We start from the raw sequence: 18,665 nt of genomic DNA on the forward strand, positions 1-18,665 counted from the left end.
TAGCCAGTACACACTCATACCAATACGGAGTGAAATGCAAAGCATGTTTGCTTCAACTTCAAGCAACCCTCAGTTGATAAATGTGATGCCAAAACATCAGAACAAGAAACCGATCGACTGTATTTACATGCAGCAGAAATGTGATGCACTGTGTCGAACAGCCCAGCAGTAGATAAGAGACGGAGGAGGGAGAGACAGATCATCCGCACGGCTGCTTATTCTAAGCGAGAGAATTTCACACAAGGCAAATATGTGACACGGAATAGCCAACAGAAGCCATCTATTCTTAGCTCTGCCTTCAGGCTCTTCCTGTTTCACTGCCAAACGCTCACAACCCCCTGAACCCAAACACTCACAACACTGACGATTCTCCCCTAGTGACCTCTGCCTCACTTGGCCCCGGGCCATCATAGTCATTCACTTTTTCAAAGTTAAAGGAACAGCTCACCCTAAAATCCAAAATGCATATTTTTCCTCTAACCTGTAATGCTATTTACCCAGCTATATCGTTTTTGGGATAGTTGGCTGAGTTTTGGAGATATCGGCCCGCAGAGATGTCTGCCTTCTCTTGAATACAATGGAACTGGATGGCACTCGGCTTGTGGTGCTCGAAGCACCGAAAAAATCCATTTGAAAAACTCAACAGCATTGTCTCTTTCCAGAAATCATGACCCGGTTACACAAGATAATGCACAGACTTTGTTGTTGTGAGCAGTTTCATATAGGAACTATTTTCTTTTCAGTCTCATGTAGGAACTAGCTAGCAGCTAGCGGGTGTAGTTCGGTCAAAAGAAAATAGTTCATACATGAAATTGCTCATAACAAGGTCTATATATATATATATATATATGGCTGAAGGGTAATTTTGTAGGCAATTCACCGTCATATATTTACTGACTGATATGCATGTACTCCATCATGTCTGTGCACCTAAACCAATTGTACGCCCCCAAAATGTAGTATAAAACAAGACAAGGCAGTCGTTTTCCACTGAAATTGTTGCGCTGCTTTTGGGCGGAAACCTTGTATCTCCAAATTTGGCCATTTTCTTTTTATTTCATAAATGGATTTAGGGGTACCCAAAAATAACCTGTGAAAGTTTCAGGTACTTTGGACCAGTGAAAGATGTTATATTACTGGTTATTAATGTTGTTATTACTATTACACTGTATATTAAAATGTGAAAGTTTTTTCTTCCTTGTGAAAAATGGCTTTTTTGGAGATACAGGGTTTCTGCACGACAGCAGCAATATGTGTTTTATTGATGGGGTTTCTATTTACAGTATTTACAAAGAACAAACATTTCAGTGGCATAAAATGTAGCTATAAAAATAACTTTTCAAATATGATTAAGATACATTTAATACAAAATTCATTCCAACACATTATGGACCCAGGGCATCTTTTACCCCCCAATATGGCACAGTGCGACACATTGTCTGAGACTGGGCCGGGAGCACAGACTGCTAGAGAACATAAACATGACATGCACTGCCTTCTGGGATCTGTAGTAATAAACACAACCTTACATAACATCAACTTCCACTGAACTCTTCTACGAGCAATCAAACCTCCAACCGAAGCAGGGAAATGTTCTGGTGCCAGATTCCAGACCAAGGCTAGTTATACAACATGGTATCAGTGAACTTTGGGCTCTGTGGTTCTTCATATAATACTGTCATCATAATACATAGAAACGAGAGGATCAAGTTGAACCTGGTCCATGGAACTGACGTAAAAGGACACGGTATCTTATCAGTCGGTGTGAATAATTAAACTTTAAATGCGGAAATGCCAATGTACCTCGAACCATCAGACCCCACAGTATTACAGTACTTATTTAGTGCTTAAATCGAACAAGGTTTGCACCATAAATAATATTTCAAGTAATGCAATTAAATGGCTCTTTGGGTGTGTCTTGCTATAAGGCAGGGGTGATCTTTTCTGTCTCAAAGGAGATATGATCGATCGGCTTGTCATGGCTTTCAATTCTTCACCAACAGATTCCCCTGATACAATGAATCTAACACATTCCTATGCCTGATATCCCTACACATCTGTTGTTGACTTTGCTGTATGTAAAGTGCCTTGAACGGGAATACTTCGACCTTCGTCAGTATTCTCCGTTGGTCCGCTCATACTCCTACTGGCCAAATAAAAATGCTTATCTGACCACGACACCCATCTCTGTTACATGCTGGGAGGCACCTCTGTGCCCGCCCCACAGATGCGAGAGGTCCCATCTCATACGAGAGCCATGACAACATGAACATGCTACTAGCTAAAGCCAGAATGAAACCGAAAAACACGTTGTTGTCTCCCCTCTAGTCTGGAGATGAGCCTCTCAGTAGAAAGAGGTTAGGTGCGTCTGGGAAGATGAAGACATAGTCTGACAGGCAGGCATGGAGGCTTCATGGGATCTCGGCCTGAAGCACCAGGCCCAGCGGGGCATCTTCACTTGGCCATCTTAAAGTTAGCAAGGTCCAGTGGTTCTTTACTGGGTATGCACCAGTCGTCGGCCTCCTGCCTCACTTTGTAGTTTCTCAGAGCGGTCTTGTTGTACACCGGCAGCCTCTCTATGGAGTCCGTCGACAGCGCCTGGAGGACAGAGGCAAACATCTCATTGTAATGGAGCAGCATTGTCTTCGCTGGCTCCACAGCTCTGCGGTACGTCTTTCTCAAACAAGCGTGTATTCACCCGCCAACATGTCCTTCGGGAATTGAATGTGTGTTGTGATGACTTTGAACTCTCATGTAGGATCACTGTGTCTGGGCTCACCTTCAAGTAGAGGACGGCATCTGTGCCATAGCCCTCCATGGAATAGAGCTGCATGTCCCCCTGGAAGTACTTGGCGTAGAGACGGGAGATGGGGAGACCGTAGCCAAAGCCCGCCTGAACAGAGAGCAGATTTTCTGTCTTTTTTTATCTTTTAATTGCAAAGGCTAGCTGGCGATAAAGACACTTGTGGGCTACTCCAGATGAATGGCATGTGGTAAAAATGATGGTGTTCTACATGCTTGTGAGTAATACAGACAGCAGTTAAAGAAGAGCGAGAATGTCTATTTTAGGTGCATCTGGCTAGGAGTGCAACTGGCTAGGAGTGCAACTGGCTAGGAGTGCAACTGGGGTAAAGCTGTGTTCACACCGAGATATTTATTTTTCTCTCTGTCGCTCGATTCAACCCTTTGGAATCGCTCTGTCGCTCTGTTTAAATCGCTCATCAACAGGCACAATAATTGACGGACATCTGGGGGCTATAACGTTACGCAATGTCATGATGTTTGTCCACTACGAGCCACCGTAGTTGTTTACAAGCTAAACCTATCAGTGTTCTCCTAACGCGAGCTCTATACCGGTAGTACAGACTTCACTTCATGTCAGCTGTCAGCCTGTCAATGAGCTGTCAATGCGGTTTGTGCCACACAATAAACCAGTGGTTTGTTCCAAGCCAGTGTGATCCTTGACTCACTCTCACACGGCAGCCAATCAGTGTTGAACAGCGAGCGACTGATGCCAGCGTAATTTCGCTCGAGTTGGGATATTTCATCTCGGGCGACGAGGGAATTTTCTCCCTATCGCTCTGTCTCTGTCGCTCTGACGCCCAGCGATTTTTCTCCTGGGCGAATATACGCTCAATCGCTCGTTTGCATTGACTTTGTATGTAAACTCGATGCCAGCGAAAAACTTTAATAGGTCGGTGTGAACGCAGCTTAAGAAATATAGCTCTCACACGAGTGAAGGTTTTGTCAAGCCTGCCACCCCTCCACCGTGTGCATCTCTACTCACCAGTGGAGTCCGTGCGTGATCTCCTATCTGTGGAGCAGGAGCTGTGGAGTACATGTAGCTGAAGAGGTTCTCGATCCTGCGGAAGGGGACACCGCCACCCTTGTCGCTCACCTGGGACAGGGACAGAGACAGAGACAGTGGGGTTGGACAGTGCAGGGAGAGAGAGGGAGGGAGAGAGAGAGACAATGAAGAGAAGAGGAGCTAGCCTGGAACAGCGTTCAGCCATAGAAAGGTGCCGACAGTGCCAGGCAGACAAGTGGGTGCGTGTCATGAACACTCCACGCTCCACTCAAGGCCAGGGTAGAAGCCAAGTGACTCTGTCTGTTTCGCATATCGTCGTGGTAATGTCACGGTAATGTCACGGTAATGTCATGGTAATGTGCGCAACCGGACCGGTGAATTCTCTCCGTGTCGTGTGTTATGTAACCGGCAGCCAGGTGTACTGCTTAGACCACAGCGACAACGCTGATCAAGTTACACTGAAAGACGAGCTTAACAGGCTCTTGAATATGGAGATTGGCGCACAACCCGTCCGGTTAATCTTATCAACCCGGCCGTGCGGTTAATCTTATCAGCGCTTCGTGGTTTTGCTTACCATTAACATTAAGTACTAACTTCATGAGGGGCAAGCCATTACATTTGCCAATTACATGTCCAGGTCATGGCTCCACCCCCTCTGCTGATCTGGGGAGAGTTGTAGACTATAGCACATGCTTCCCCCAATACATGTGCAGTGGCCAGCCGCTTCTGTTTATCTGACGAGTTTCACCGGCAGGACGTAGCGTGTGGGAGGATGACCCTATTCCCCCCAGTTCCCCTCCCCCCAAACAAGCCCCCCCCCCCCCCCCCCCCGACCGACCAGAGGAGGCACTCGTGCAGTGACCAGGGCACATACCCTTAATGCGGCTTCCCACCCGCAGACACGGCCAATTGTGCCTGTCTGGACACCGGCCAAGCCGGAGGTCACACGGGGGCTCGAACCTACTACTCAGACGCCAGAAACAATTCTTTATGACAGCGTTTTTGTGTTTCTCAGTGTTTGTCGAAGCAATATTCAGTGATGAATGGCAGCGGGATGTGTTAGCTCTGAAAGCACAGACGTGCTAAATCTAGTTTGCAATCATTGATTTAAAATGGAAACTGATTGGAACAGATGCAATATCCACACCGCAGAAGATAATGTGATTTATTAAAAAGCATTTGTGCATTTACACTTACAGGCATGAGTAAACTCAGCAAATGCCTGCATGTCTGCTGGAGAGCAGATATTCAGAAAGCCAATGGCTATACGAGGGATCAGCCGAGCAGCATTTTGGTAAACAAACCGCGTTTCCGGGTGGAAACTGCAATGGGACCCTATGGAGCTAGCTTTGAGTGCTCACTCTAGCCCCGGCTGTGCGGTGTACATTTTAAAAACTGCGACAGTTCGCACAACTTGAACACGACGTGCATATTATACATCAAACTCTTGAGCTACTTCTGCTCTCACTCAGAATGTCAAAATATAAACGATGTCATATATCGTTTTTCAGATATTATAATTAACGTTTGTTTGGCACAACCTCTACTAGTTAACTGCCGCGGTTCCGGGTGTTTTGCGGTGATTTGTTGTTGTTGTGACGTCACGCTGATTCCTCGTATACCGAGTTGGTATGTGGATACATGTACATACCAGCATACTTGTGTGGATTTAGGGCTCAATACTGTGTGAGGAAATCTTTGTAAAATAGGTTTGTGGACAAAAACGTTTGTGGAGCAACGTTGCTATGTTACAATTTCGGCTCCGAAATTGTAAAATGGTAACGTATGTTTCTACAGGGGTGGGTGTGGTTTGGGCGTGGTTTACGGAGATTTTCTGTTTCTAACCCCTCCCCCTACCCTAACCCTAACATCTCAGAACGTTACCATTTTACAATTTCCGAGCCGAAAATTGTAACATAGCAACGTTGGTCCAAAACGTTGCTATTTTACAATTTTCTGTGAGACTGTGTTGCGTTGGCAGGTATAGATTGACAGTACAGCGGTTCATCACTGGACCTCTGCTCTCTGGCCTTGTCACAAGAAGATATGAGGTGTTTGACTCTCAGGGTCACGGGGCTTGGAAGCTAACATGCATACTGTAAGGTGGAAGGCAGGGAGACACCCTGGACAGGTCTGCAATCCATCATATCGCTAACACAGACAGATAGACAGACAGACAGACAGACAGACAGACAGACAGACAGACAGACACTTACGCTCTCACTCATACTTATGGGCAATTTTTAGAGTATCCAATTCACCTGACTTGCAAGTCTTTGGGAATGGATGAAACCGGAGCACCCAGAGGAAAACACACACAAAACACACAAACATGAACATGCAAACTCCACACAGGAAGGACTGCGGCCAGGAATCAACCCCAGGAGGAGACCTTGCTGTGTGAGGTGCCAGTGCTGCTAACTACTGAGCCGCCCACTGCAATGTCACTATTTACCAAAAGAACCACACTCGTTTGCAACCTACCTTAATTGACATGTCCTCTCCTCCAAGAGACACCATGACTTGAATGGGTGGGAGGTTGTTGCTGCTGTCGTGGTGCTCAATGGTGGCCCTCATAGCATTCTGCACGGACGAACAAGATTTTTTATTTTATTTGAGCAAACCTATTTTTAAAATCTACGAATCGATACGAGTGCAATAGGGTGTACTAACAGTAATGCTCATTTATTAGTACATTATAACAAACGGATGGTCGAGCCATACCTTGAAGAGCTCAAACAGCATGTGATAAAGATGAGAGGGCACATACACAATGCTTGTGGACAGGTTCTTCTTATTGGCTGCATGGGAGGAAGAAGGACAGAAAGGTCTTTCACAGTTCCGTGATCACCTCATTTACAATTCAGTAGCATCGGCACTCGCAGATATTTTCCATCAATGGCAATCATCCTCTCCTGCTCTGTTGATCGTTTGTGATCTTTCTCTCCTGCTCTGTTGATCGTTTGTGATCATTCTCTCCTGCTCTGTTGATCGTTTGTGATCTTTCTCTCCTGCTCTGTTGATCGTTTGTGATCTTTCTCTCCTGCTCTGTTGATCGTTTGTGATCTTTCTCTCCTGCTCTGTTAATCGTTTGTGATCTTTCTCTCCTGCTCTGTTAATCGTTTGTGATCGTCCTCTCCTGCTCTGTTAATCGTTTGTGATCGTCCTCTCCTGCTCTGTTAATCGTTTGTGATCTTTCTCTCCTGCTGTTAATCGTTTGTGATCTTTCTCTCCTGCTCTGTTAATCGTTTGTGATCTTTCTCTCCTGCTCTGTTAATCGTTTGTGATCTTTCTCTCCTGCTCTGTTAATCGTTTGTGATCTTTCTCTCCTGCTCTGTTGATCGTTTGTGATCGTCCTCTCCTGCTCTGTTGATCGTTTGTAATCGTCCTCTCCTGCTCTGTTAATCGTTTGTGGGAATGGAGAGGAACAAGTATGTGTGTCAATATTGTCTGATGCAGTCAGCCGGACCCACTTAGGCATTACTTCAGCTTCAATGCTATGATTAGACGCCCCTCAATGCTATAATTAGAAGCCCCTCAGGTCCATCTGGCCGAGCGACAATCCACATACACACACATACCGCATACACACACACACATACCGTATACACACACACACACATACCGTATACACACACACACAGAGGGCTCTGTTATATATTTGTCCTTTATTTTAATCCCCTTAAACCTCCAAGAGGACTTTGGCCTTTCAGCATTACGCGGAAATAATATGTGTATTTTAACCCGCCAGATTCATTGAAGGCAATCTTACTGTTCATCTCTTTCAGGAGCAGATCAGGGGAGCTGAGATAGTACTGGTCGCACAGCATCTTGGCACTTTGGAATGCGTCTGCCAAAAAGAATCATATTAATGTTATTATTATATAATCATATTAATGTTATTACAATACAGAAAGAAAGAACATCGTTGCTTTTATCAACACATGATAACATGAGTAGGCCAAAGTACAAAGCAGAGTGATGGTTGCACAACAGGAATTAACGAGAGCAGCTTTTGGTGAATGCAAGGAGTAAAGGCCTAAACAGACTCGTCCGTCCGCCTCGAATTGGAGCCGTCTCGCCGTCTGCCGGCGCCAGCGAGCCCTACACGCTAGGATGTCACTACACCCTCCCTCCTGGAAAATGGCGGCGATTGAGTGCAAGGCAGTCTGAATGAAATTGAATGTAACGTTCCCAATTCTATGTATTAAATTCTAAAAAACGACCCTCAACATTTGGGAAGGCTAAGCCACACAACTAGTTCGTTATACTCTAACCATGACGACTTTACGACGATGAGGACGGTAAAGGACTGCCGACGTCACGCACGTATCGTCGCCGCTGAGTTACATTTTGGAGCAGCCCCCGTCAGCCGACGGCGCCCCCCTCCCCGTATGACGGCGCTCCACCCGCCGTCATACGGGGAGGGCGGGGCGAGGCTCTGACGGACGACCATGTTTAGGCCTTTAGGCAGCAACAAAGAACTTTCAATTAAATGCAAGGGTTTTAAAAGGAGAGAAAATCCTTAGTTACCAAACATGTCATTTCAACACATGGAAACAAGTGCGGTCCACACACCATCAGAAGCCAGCGTTGACGAGACATAATCCATCTAACCCCTGTAACTTAAGACAGGATCCATATATTTACCTTGGACCACCTCGGTGACTTGACAGTGAGGGTCGATGCTCCCGATGGTGTTGGGATGAACTGGGTTGGTTGTGCCATCAAAAATGAGGGCTGCAGAGAGAGAACGAAAACAAATCTTTCAAGCTAATATTGTGTTATCTGTACAGTGTTTCCCCTAGAAAAGATGTCAGGCCTGGAGGGATTTCGAAACGTACCCCGATGGCAACGGTGGGGGCCCTCGCTGGCGACGGTAAACTTTTAGCTAACCTGTTCGCATCTATGTTCGCAATGGCATCCCAAGTTATCATCATACTATTATGGGATGCGATGCAAAAAGTTTTATTATGGGATGTGCGTTTCCCAGGCAACGACACGTTGACACGTTTTGGAACAGCGCCGCACGCTGGCACAATGTTCCTAAAAGCGAAAATGCTTATTGTTTTGAATGATTTGGCATCTTCTATTACTGTCAACACTGTCAACAACAGTATTGTTGTATTGTAATAATATGCCATAAAGGTTTATTGAAATTTTTGGGAAAGCAGGAAAAAAAAATTATATATTTTTTTCTTTTTGCAATTTGTTTCTGGCCTGGCGGGGGCGCCGTTGAATAGTAGGGGAAACACTGCTGTAATGAATGGATCATGAACACATCAAGTAAACTAATAGGAAAGTGTGATGGGAGGGTGTAGTGTGTTGGTGAATGCTTGGGTGCAGTAGTAGTAGTAGCGCAGGAAGGAAGGAAGGTAGGAGGGGAGCTGTCGCCTGGAGAGACGAGTGTGCAGCAGTCTGTGGGGGAAGATAAAGACTGAGACGCAGAATGCTGCTGCTACCGTATGTGGAAGCTGACTGACTGTCTTCATTATTCAACTTCACGTTCAACATTTTCTTCCGAGCAGCAGCAGTCTCTCTCTTAAAGACCCCCGAAAGTCAGAAATATGTTTTTCGTCTTGTTCCCACAGTTGGACGTTTGAGCGTCACTGTGCAGAATGATGTCTGTGCAGAGTTTGACACGAGTTTCCACAATCGTCTGTCTGCTGAAAGTGGAAAGTTTCTCACTCACTGAAAATGCCACTTTCAACCAGTATGATTGGTGACATTTTGTGACAATACCGTGACATCATAAATACTGGAGCCAATCCCTGTCCAGTATTCAGCGGTTAAAGCACTTGTTTGTACGCTGTGATTGGCTAGTTATGGTTTAGATTAGAGGCTTTCAAAGCCTGGAAGCCCCTCCGCGCAGTTTACTTGTTTAGTTTCGATTAATTACTAGATGCCTATGGGATGGTGATTATGTTATTTGATCCCATAGACACTCAATAATTGAGCCAAGATAGCCTGATATTTGCTGTTTGACTTCAGACTACATCAAATACAATAAAAAGGTCTGCTGAGGGCATGTATTTGTTTCTGACTCTGACTCAAACATTTCAGCTATTCGATGTCACCTGAACTTTTCATAATAGGGCTACTCACTGTGCTGGTTGATGAGCATGCGGATAGATATGCGGCTCATGTAGAAGCGGTCCAGAAAGTACTGGATGTTCTGGTTGGTGACTGGGTCCTGGGGGAAAACCTCTTTGTACTCTATGATGCCCTGGGCCATGGTCGGCACCACGTCGTTGTGCCTGTTCCTGATGGTCACTAAGGCATCAACAAACCTACATAGGGAGAGAAGACAGACAGACAGACAGGCAGACAGGCGTGTCACTAACAGGATTGGGCTGATCTCGCTGTCAAAGGGATCATTAGGAATTATCAGGACAACACAATCTACAGAATGTTGTCATTATTACTACTGTAATTGCTATTGTTGTGTCAGCTAGATTTAGCTAGACATATTTCTCTGTGAAGTCCTCCGAGACATGCTTGTGAATTAAGGCCTAAACAGACTCGTCCGTCCGCCTCGAATTGGAGCCGTCTCACCGTCTGCCGGCGCCAGCGAGCCCTACACGCTAGGACGTCACTACACCCTCCCTCCTGGAAAATGGCGGCGATTGAGTGCAAGGCAGTCTGAATGAAATTGAATGTAACGTTCCCAATTCTATGTATTAAATTCTAAAAAACTACCCTCAACATTTGGGAAGGCTAAGCCACACAACTAGTTCGTTATAATCTAACGTCATGCTTCGAAGACGACTTTACGACGATGAGGACGGTAAGGACTGCTGACGTCACGCACGTATCGTCGCCGCTGAGTCACATTTTCGAGCAGCCCCCGTCAGCCGACGGCGCCCCCTCCCCGTAGGACGGTGCTCCACCCGCCGTCCTACGGGGAGGGCGGGGCGAGGCTCTGACGGACGAGTCTGTTTAGGCCTTAAGGGCTATACAAATAAACTTGACTTGACTTAACACAGTAAAGAGGGAAATGAGCGGGAAATGAATGAATGAATGAATGAATAAGAGTAGTGTGTCCAAAAAAGCAAGAGCATTCCATGTCTGGGACCTGCACCAAAGCAAAAACAGAAATAATAATTTCCATAAATATCCAAGAACCTAGAGTAGCACTCCTCCTGTTTTCAAAACATCGATTTCAACACAATCTACCACACTGGTGGCTGTGTGGATTCAGCTGCACCTTGAGACTGTGCTTAGACATAAAAACAACATTAAAGATTAAAAAATAAATAAAAAAGTGATGCATTATTGCTCTTTATTGATGACTGGCGGTAACGTTTTTGAGTGGAACTGAAATATTGTAACTTCAAATGGACACAGTAAAGTGTGGATAACGTACATTTTCTCAAGGTGTGGGATGTTGTCTAGCAGCTAGCTTTGTGATGATTTAAACCTAATCAATGACTGCTGCTGTGCCACTTGTTTTTGTACTTTTGTGAAAAGACTGGAATGACAAACTGACAGTCAAACGCACGCTTGAGCAGAAGAAGAATGAACAGGAACTTACTCTTCCAGGACCTGGTGATCATCAGGATTCGTGTCCAGGAACTCCAGGATCTCCATTAAACTCTGGATGTACCTGAGACCAACAAGCACACACGCAGACAAACACACACACACACACACGGAGGTGCGCACGCACACGCACACACACACACACACACACACACACACACACACACACACACACACACACACACACACGCACACACGCAGACACATGCAAACGGATGTTGTTACTTGCAAGACAGACTATATTGAGACAACAACCTCTAATAATCCTCTTTATAAACTAAGGCTTTGATAGAATACATTATTTCAAAATATCAAGTCTTGTAATTCCAGTAGAAAAAGGGTTCTATGGTTCTACATCTTCCACCAAAATGAATGAATCATCAGGTGCTTCTCAGTTTGAGGACAGCTAACTTCCAGAAGACGCTTTTAATTGCGCAAACAGAAGACTAACGTTTCAACACTGTTTGGCAAGGACATGTTGGTCAGAACAATTTTCCATTTTCTGCATTTGAAGAAACGCACGATCCCCCACAACAGAAAGAGAAGTTCACTGTGACAACATGCTCACATGATGAGAAACTAGAGCAAAGTTCACAGCTGAGAGCCCCTCCCCCCCGGCCTGCCCACACTGCAGGCCGGGGGGGAGGGGCTCCCGGCCTGCAGTCTGAATATCAATAATGGTGAATATGCGAAATGCTGAATATCAATAATGGTCAACATTGAGGTATGAAATCTGTTTTTCAACTAGTGTGAAAACAAGGCCACGCGATGAGAGACTAGGGCGAAGTTCATTGCTGAGAGCCCCTCCCCCCGGCATGCACACACACACACTGCTATTTTGGACGCAGTTCAAGTTGGTCAAAGGGTGTTCATTTGGATTCTGAATGTGAGGTCTGTCTGACGTGCCTCATGGCAGTAAACAAGTCAACAGCTGTGACCGCTCACTTTTCAGCAGTAAGGGGATGAATTCTGCCACTGAGTCCAGTTGTAATTACATGATAATAAATAAATACAGCCAGAATAGTCCTACATTCACTCTCGCCGTTCTTCCTTGTACCATGGGTGATAATAATAAACAAATCAATGAGGTTTTGACCTGTAAGATCTAATGAATGATACAGTTTGGCTTACCAGCTCTGTACAGTCCGCACAGACGGGGTTGTGAGCAGTTTTTTAGGCAAGAGGTTAATTTCCTTCATAATGTTTGAAAGTCTCACAGGCAGCTCCTGCCTCAAAAAGACAAAGGACGTCTTCTCACACGCATTGATGGAACCTGGAAGGAGACAAGAAAATGATTTAATTAGGCTAATTGTATCTTTGTATTGTTTATGAAGTGGTATGTACCGCAGCCCTACTGATAAAAAGGCAATATTAGTTTATGATTCATGAAGGGTTATCACCCTCCATGGGTCATACAATAATATTGCCATTTGCAATTGCCATATTGACATTTGTATTGTATACAATCCAGTGACTATATATACACTGTATACAAACCAATTTGGATTGTATCCAAATGTCATATTCGTTCTGGAAAGGTTCGCCCGGATGATTCTACTCTCAAAAACACAGCTTGAAAAATGTGCTTCTATTTCACATAGCCAGCTATCATTTTGAAAGGTGTCACCCCAAATGGTGATGAATATCTCATTTTGAAATGAAATATATTTTTCAAACCATTCATCATGTATCACTGTTTACTTTCATAATGTCATAATGTAAAGACACTACTGTACACTACAGCTGCAGATTGCTGAACGACCTTTCATACAGGGTGTGTGTAGGCTATTTTGTTCAGATCCACGGGGCAGTGGGTGCACACACAGCATAGTAGTGCACAGCCAGCTGTTTATCATTTGCAAGCTGCTTGCTACAGATCTGACGCAATACCCCGCATTATAAAGTAGACGGACAGACAGGACAGGACAGGACAGACCCGAGGAGGACTCTCGTAACAAAACATCCACTCCATACACATGATGTTAATGTAGCACACATCCCAATGACATTCTACACACCGTCACACAGATCATTAACGTTATAATGATATATGCATTAATCAAATATTTCGTTCAAATAATTGGTTAATTGCTGCAATTTCGGATCATTTTTGACGAGACATTTCAAACTGCCCACATCTCTCTAAAAAAGGAGATCAATAAGCATGCTACTCACCAAAATCGAGAAATTGTTTCATAGAGAGTGGAGAAGGCGAGAATTTTGAAAAATGCTCGATGTGTTTAGGCACACTGGCCAAAGCGGCGTTTTTCATGATGAATCTTACGAACTTCATTGTTGCTGCTCCAGCTCTTGGCGGGTTTGAATCTCAAATGTTTTCACACCGTCCCACGGCAAGGCTTTTCACTCAACTATTCTGTGCAGATCTGTGTTGTCATATTTGGCGTGTGACCGGAGGGGAGAGTCCGCCAACAGAGGGAGGCTTGCGTGGCGTGGCCAATAGAAAGACGAGATTGTTGATTCACAATCGTTTTAGCCAATAGAAATCGTTGGAGGAGGGACTATTACACCAGGGGTTTGGCTGCAGCAGAATGTTTTCAGGAATCTCCCTCAGAGAAACAGGATCCAGTGTTGATGTTCATAACAGCATCATCAGAGGAAAACAAAACAAAATATGAATAGCTTTATTTGCTGGAGTTCTTTATTATGTGCCTCAAACAATGGGATGCCCCTCTCCCTTTTTCCTTTTTTTAATAGGCTAGTGTCTGCATCTAATCCATTCTCTAATCTTGTAAAAACCAAGGTAGCCTAGTAGCTATGGGGTGACCAGTGATGGACTGGATAAATTAAAAGGTGATTACCCCAAAGTTTGACCTCCAGTGATCATCATCAAAAAAACTATCAAAAAAGTAGGACAAATTATAATTTTTAATAGCCTGCCCTAAATTAATTATGTAATGAGAAAAACATAGTCGACATATTTGATCTCTTGACATTCAAAACCACTTCTGAACCACTAGTGATTTGTTTTCATCATCCGTCTCCCTGATACATCTGTATAGTAGCTAATATCAGTAGGCCAACCTTTTCAAGACATATGACACACTTTTCTGTCATCTCTCACAATGTTCTCTGTCTTTTTCCTAGCCTATTCAAGTACAAAAGCTTTGCTTAATGGCTTCAATCCCTGGCTTGTCATATTCTTCACTCAATAAAGTTAAAGATTGTTTAAGATGTTGTGTAGCGGATACATCAATTTAGATGAGATGTGTAGAAAAGCACAAAACACATTTTATAAAGGATGCTCTGATATATTAGAGATGCTCACAAGTCATTTTTTGCAAGTCCATGTCAGGTCTCAAGTCTTTGAGCTAGAGTCCAAGTCATGTCTCAAGTCTTTGGTCACAAGTCAAGTTTCAAGTCTCTTACAAATGAGCACCATCCGGCCTGCTTAGAACATGGTAAATGGTAAATGGCCTGCATTTATATAGCGCTTTTATCCAAAGCGCTTTACAATCAGTAGTTACATTCACCCATTCAACACACCGATGGCGGCAGGCTACCACGCAGGGTGCTGGCACACCAACGGGAGCAATTTGGGGTTCAGTGTCTTGCCCAAGGACACTTCGACATGCAGACTGGAGGAGCCGGGAATCGAACCACCGACCTCTTTTATCCAAAGCGATTAGTGGACGACCCGCTCTACCTCCTGAGCTACAGCTCAGGAGAACGCTGCATAGCTAAAACTATTCAAAGCATCTACTATGCTCACTCCTTTATCTATTAGCGTATCAGCATTGATTTGTTGATATTATTATTACTAGACCTTTCCTTAATGTTTATACACACAAAAATAAAGATTGTTCACAAGTCCCAAATCTCAAGTCCAAGTCAAGTCTCAAGTCACACGTGTGACTTGAGTGATCGTGCGACTCAAGTCCAAGTCCCCATCTCTGTTATATTATTATATTATTAACCTAGACAAATGCATGTAGGAAGCCAATCCAGGCCACCACACCAGGCATCTGGGTTCACCCCCCCCCCCCCCCCCCCAAAATGTCCCAAATCATGACTTTGTAACACCAATAATAACCCAGTGGGACACCCTGTCTCTGCTGCTTGTTTTCTCCTCCTCTGCTAATGGACATAGCTCTCCCTCATGATGTGTTGGAAAGTGGCCCCCATGCTTGTGAATAGAAATGCCTTTGTCAGGGTCAGGGAACACTGTGTTCTGGGGTGTGTGTGTGGGTGTGTGTGTGTGTGTGTGTGTGTGTGTGTGTGTGTGTGTGTGTGTGTGTGTGTGTGTGGGTGTGTGTGTGTGTGTGTGTGTGTGTGTGTGTGTGTGTGTGTGTGTGTGTGTGTGTGTGTGTGTGTGTGTGGTGTGTGTGTGTGTGTGTGTGTGTGTGTGTGTGTGTGTGTGTGTGTGTGGGAAGGTGGGGGGGTGGGGGGAGAGGGTGGCAGCAGCAGGGGTAGTGGCTGTCCCTAGTACTTTTCCATTCTCCACTTGCCTACATTCCAGCTACTAGCCAGCTTCCATTGCCCACTGTCAACAAACAGCTGGGCAGTATCAGGTCTAAATGCTGGGGCATTCTGTCAGTGCTTAGTGATTGAACAGTGAGTGACTGAACAACAAGTCCAGTGGAAAATTCCTCTCCCTGCAGGCTAGTGGGAGCTGTTGGTGGCCATGGTCAGTTCAATTCAGTCAGTTGTAAATAGAGTAAAACCTTCAGTAAATTCTTGGCTGCGATGACTTCTTCATGGCAAAAGTTTTTCATTGTTTACATTTTGAAGGAAGTCCACTTCCTGAACCTGAACCTACCCAACCCCCCCGCAGCTCGCCCTCTGCTGCAAAAGGACAAAAGCACTTTTTGAATGGCAGTGCCAAAGAAGAATGCCAAATAATGGCAGTGAATAATGTCTAAAAGTGAAGAGAGAGATCGAAGTTTAGAATTATGAGGCCTAAAATGAACAGAACAAATCTTTCACACATTATGTATGAGTAGAACCCTTGTTTTGATGTGGTGTTATTCATGCCATTAATCAACTACAGCCTCTGCTTCTGACTTAGATGATGAATGATGTTGAGCTTTATGATCAATAATTTCACACAAGTAAAATAACATCTGAAAGCATGCAGCAAGCAGACATTATTATTGTTTATTTGGCTTATTTGCTATGTGAATAAGGACAAGCATCTAGGCCGGTGTTTCCCAAACTATGGGTCGTGACCCAATATGGGTTGGGGACCCGTGGGGGGGGTGGGTCGCCAACTGGTCGTCATGGCAACTCATTACCGTTTTTTTTGTGAGTTTGGGTCCCAGGGAGACACAAAATGTATATTTTTTGGGGTTCCAAGATGAAAAAGTTTGGGAACCCCTGATCTAGGCTATGTGGAATAGATTAGATGTTAGACGCTAATTATCTATGGCTAAAATCTGCTTTTGTGTGTCTTGTGCTTTTCCTGTTGTTTGTCATATCATTCTGTTCTATTGTTGATTGTTGATCAGTTAGATCTATTTAGGCTCAATTATCTGTTCAGTCCTTTCAGACATGCATTATGATAAATGATGATATGATAAAGCGCTATATATACATGTAAATAAATAAACTTGAAGTTGAACTGTCAAGTATTTTCAGAGGTCCTTATTGACGTCACGTGCACATGTCTGAAATGCTTGTGCTGGTGACCTATTTTTTCCAACTGTGGCAATGTAAAGCAAACGGGTACAAGTGCACGCGGATGACCTTCAGGTTATGTTTACATGAAATGTGAAACTTGTTTCCACTGTATACTGTATTTAGCCACTGGTTTGTCATGTGTTCTGCAGATATCAGCTAGACAATATCCCAGTAAGTAAAGTAAGTAAGTAAATAATTTATTTCGGTCAGTTTGTCAATTTCACATGAATGCATTACAGTAATAATGTGCGTTTACATATAGGAGACCGAAAAGGTGTAGGCTGAAGCCGCAGCTTATGAATGCCTACCCTTTTTTACATTTCATTACATCAAAAATCAAAAACAAAAAATAAGATAGTTGCAAGAATCAGTTGACAGCGAGAAGGAAAGTTTTCAATAGATCTTAGAAGCCCTAATGATAGCTTTTAAGTACTTGATTGTACTAGGGTTTTGTATTTGTTAAGTACTCTTAGTTTAAACATTTTTTTGAATTTACATATAGAATTGCACAATTTTAACTCATCGCAGAGACTATTCCATAGTTGTACACCTTTGACAGAGATGCATCTACTTTTAAAGTTTGTTCTTACTCTCATTTGTTTGAACATGCAGGTTCCCCTTAGTTCGTACCGGCTGACTCGGGGTGAAAACAATTTCTGAATGCAGTTGGGAAGAAGGTTATTATGTGCCTTGTAAAGTATAATGGATGTTCTGAGCTCAACTAAATCCAGTGCCAGTGAATGTAATAGCCAGAATTAGAGACTCAGATTGTATTATAGAGCGGTCCTCAGAAACCTTATGTAGACTTTTAGCAATCATTTCAACTGGCCAAAATGAGTTTTTATTGATTTTTATTTTTGGGGGGGAGATAGGGATAGGAAGGTGCTGGAAAGCCGGGATTCGAAGGGGTTTTTTTGGGGGGTGGGGGGTGGGGGGGGGGCTTTGTGGAATGTCCGATATTCATGACACTTAGCCTATGCATGTCACCTCCACTAAATGTATAGACCCTTCTCACGGGGGCCATTTTGTGTCGAGAAGCCAGGGTAAACACAGGTGCAAGCAAAACACTAATGAGGGTTTCCAAATCCCAATCATGGAAGTTGGAAACCCTCATTAGTGTTTTGCTTGCACCTGTGTTTACCCTGGCTTCTCGACACAAAATGGCCCCCGTGAGAAGGGTCTATTGCTGCATTAATGCCCCACTTGGGTAGCGCCACCTACTGGCAACATAAATTGAACCTTATGTGACAAACAGCATACCATTTACATGAAGTGTACATGGTCTGCTCTCCACATGAAACTGCATGTGACACAGTGAATGATATGAACAAACTCATGTTTCCCTCAGTCATGGCCCGCACGAGGCATTTAGGGAGCATGGTAAATATGCGTGTGAGGCGTTTAGGGGACAGTAATTTTAGAATAGAATTATATAGAATATAGAATAGAAAATAACCTGGGTTACACTTTACGTTATCGTGTGTTACTGGACATGAAATTAACTTTGCAAACTGAGCCATCTTATGCTGTATCACACTGCAGCACTTCATTTCTCTATTAGAATATTTATTTTGTTGAGGAAAAGGGACTGAAAAAAAGTAGGCCTACTTTAAAAAGGTTTTGGCCTTCTTCTTTTTTACTGTTCTATATAGCCTAGTTCCATAGTGTGATATACTGC

At 44.0% G+C, this 18,665-nt stretch overlaps 1 protein-coding gene across 1 annotated transcript; it reads right to left on the reverse strand.

Annotated features, from left to right (window-relative positions):
- Nucleotides 1–1,045: 1,045 nt before the first annotated feature.
- On the reverse strand, nt 1,046–13,680 carry pdk2a (pyruvate dehydrogenase kinase 2a). Its single transcript, XM_083635107.1, has 11 exons — nt 13,526–13,680; nt 12,482–12,623; nt 11,343–11,414; nt 9,914–10,098; nt 8,459–8,548; nt 7,581–7,658; nt 6,533–6,609; nt 6,293–6,391; nt 3,788–3,898; nt 2,780–2,893; nt 1,046–2,598 (listed from the first exon to the last, which is right to left on the reverse strand). Exons 1-11 carry the CDS (start codon nt 13,641–13,643, stop codon nt 2,455–2,457), a joined length of 1,230 nt encoding a protein of 409 aa, XP_083491233.1. The 5' UTR covers nt 13,644–13,680; the 3' UTR covers nt 1,046–2,454.
- Between the last annotated feature and the right edge of the window lie 4,985 nt (nt 13,681–18,665).

This window comes from Poromitra crassiceps (assembly GCF_964638095.1).
Source record: "Poromitra crassiceps genome assembly, chromosome: 4".
NCBI classification, from domain to species: Eukaryota; Metazoa; Chordata; class Actinopteri; order Beryciformes; family Melamphaidae; genus Poromitra; species Poromitra crassiceps.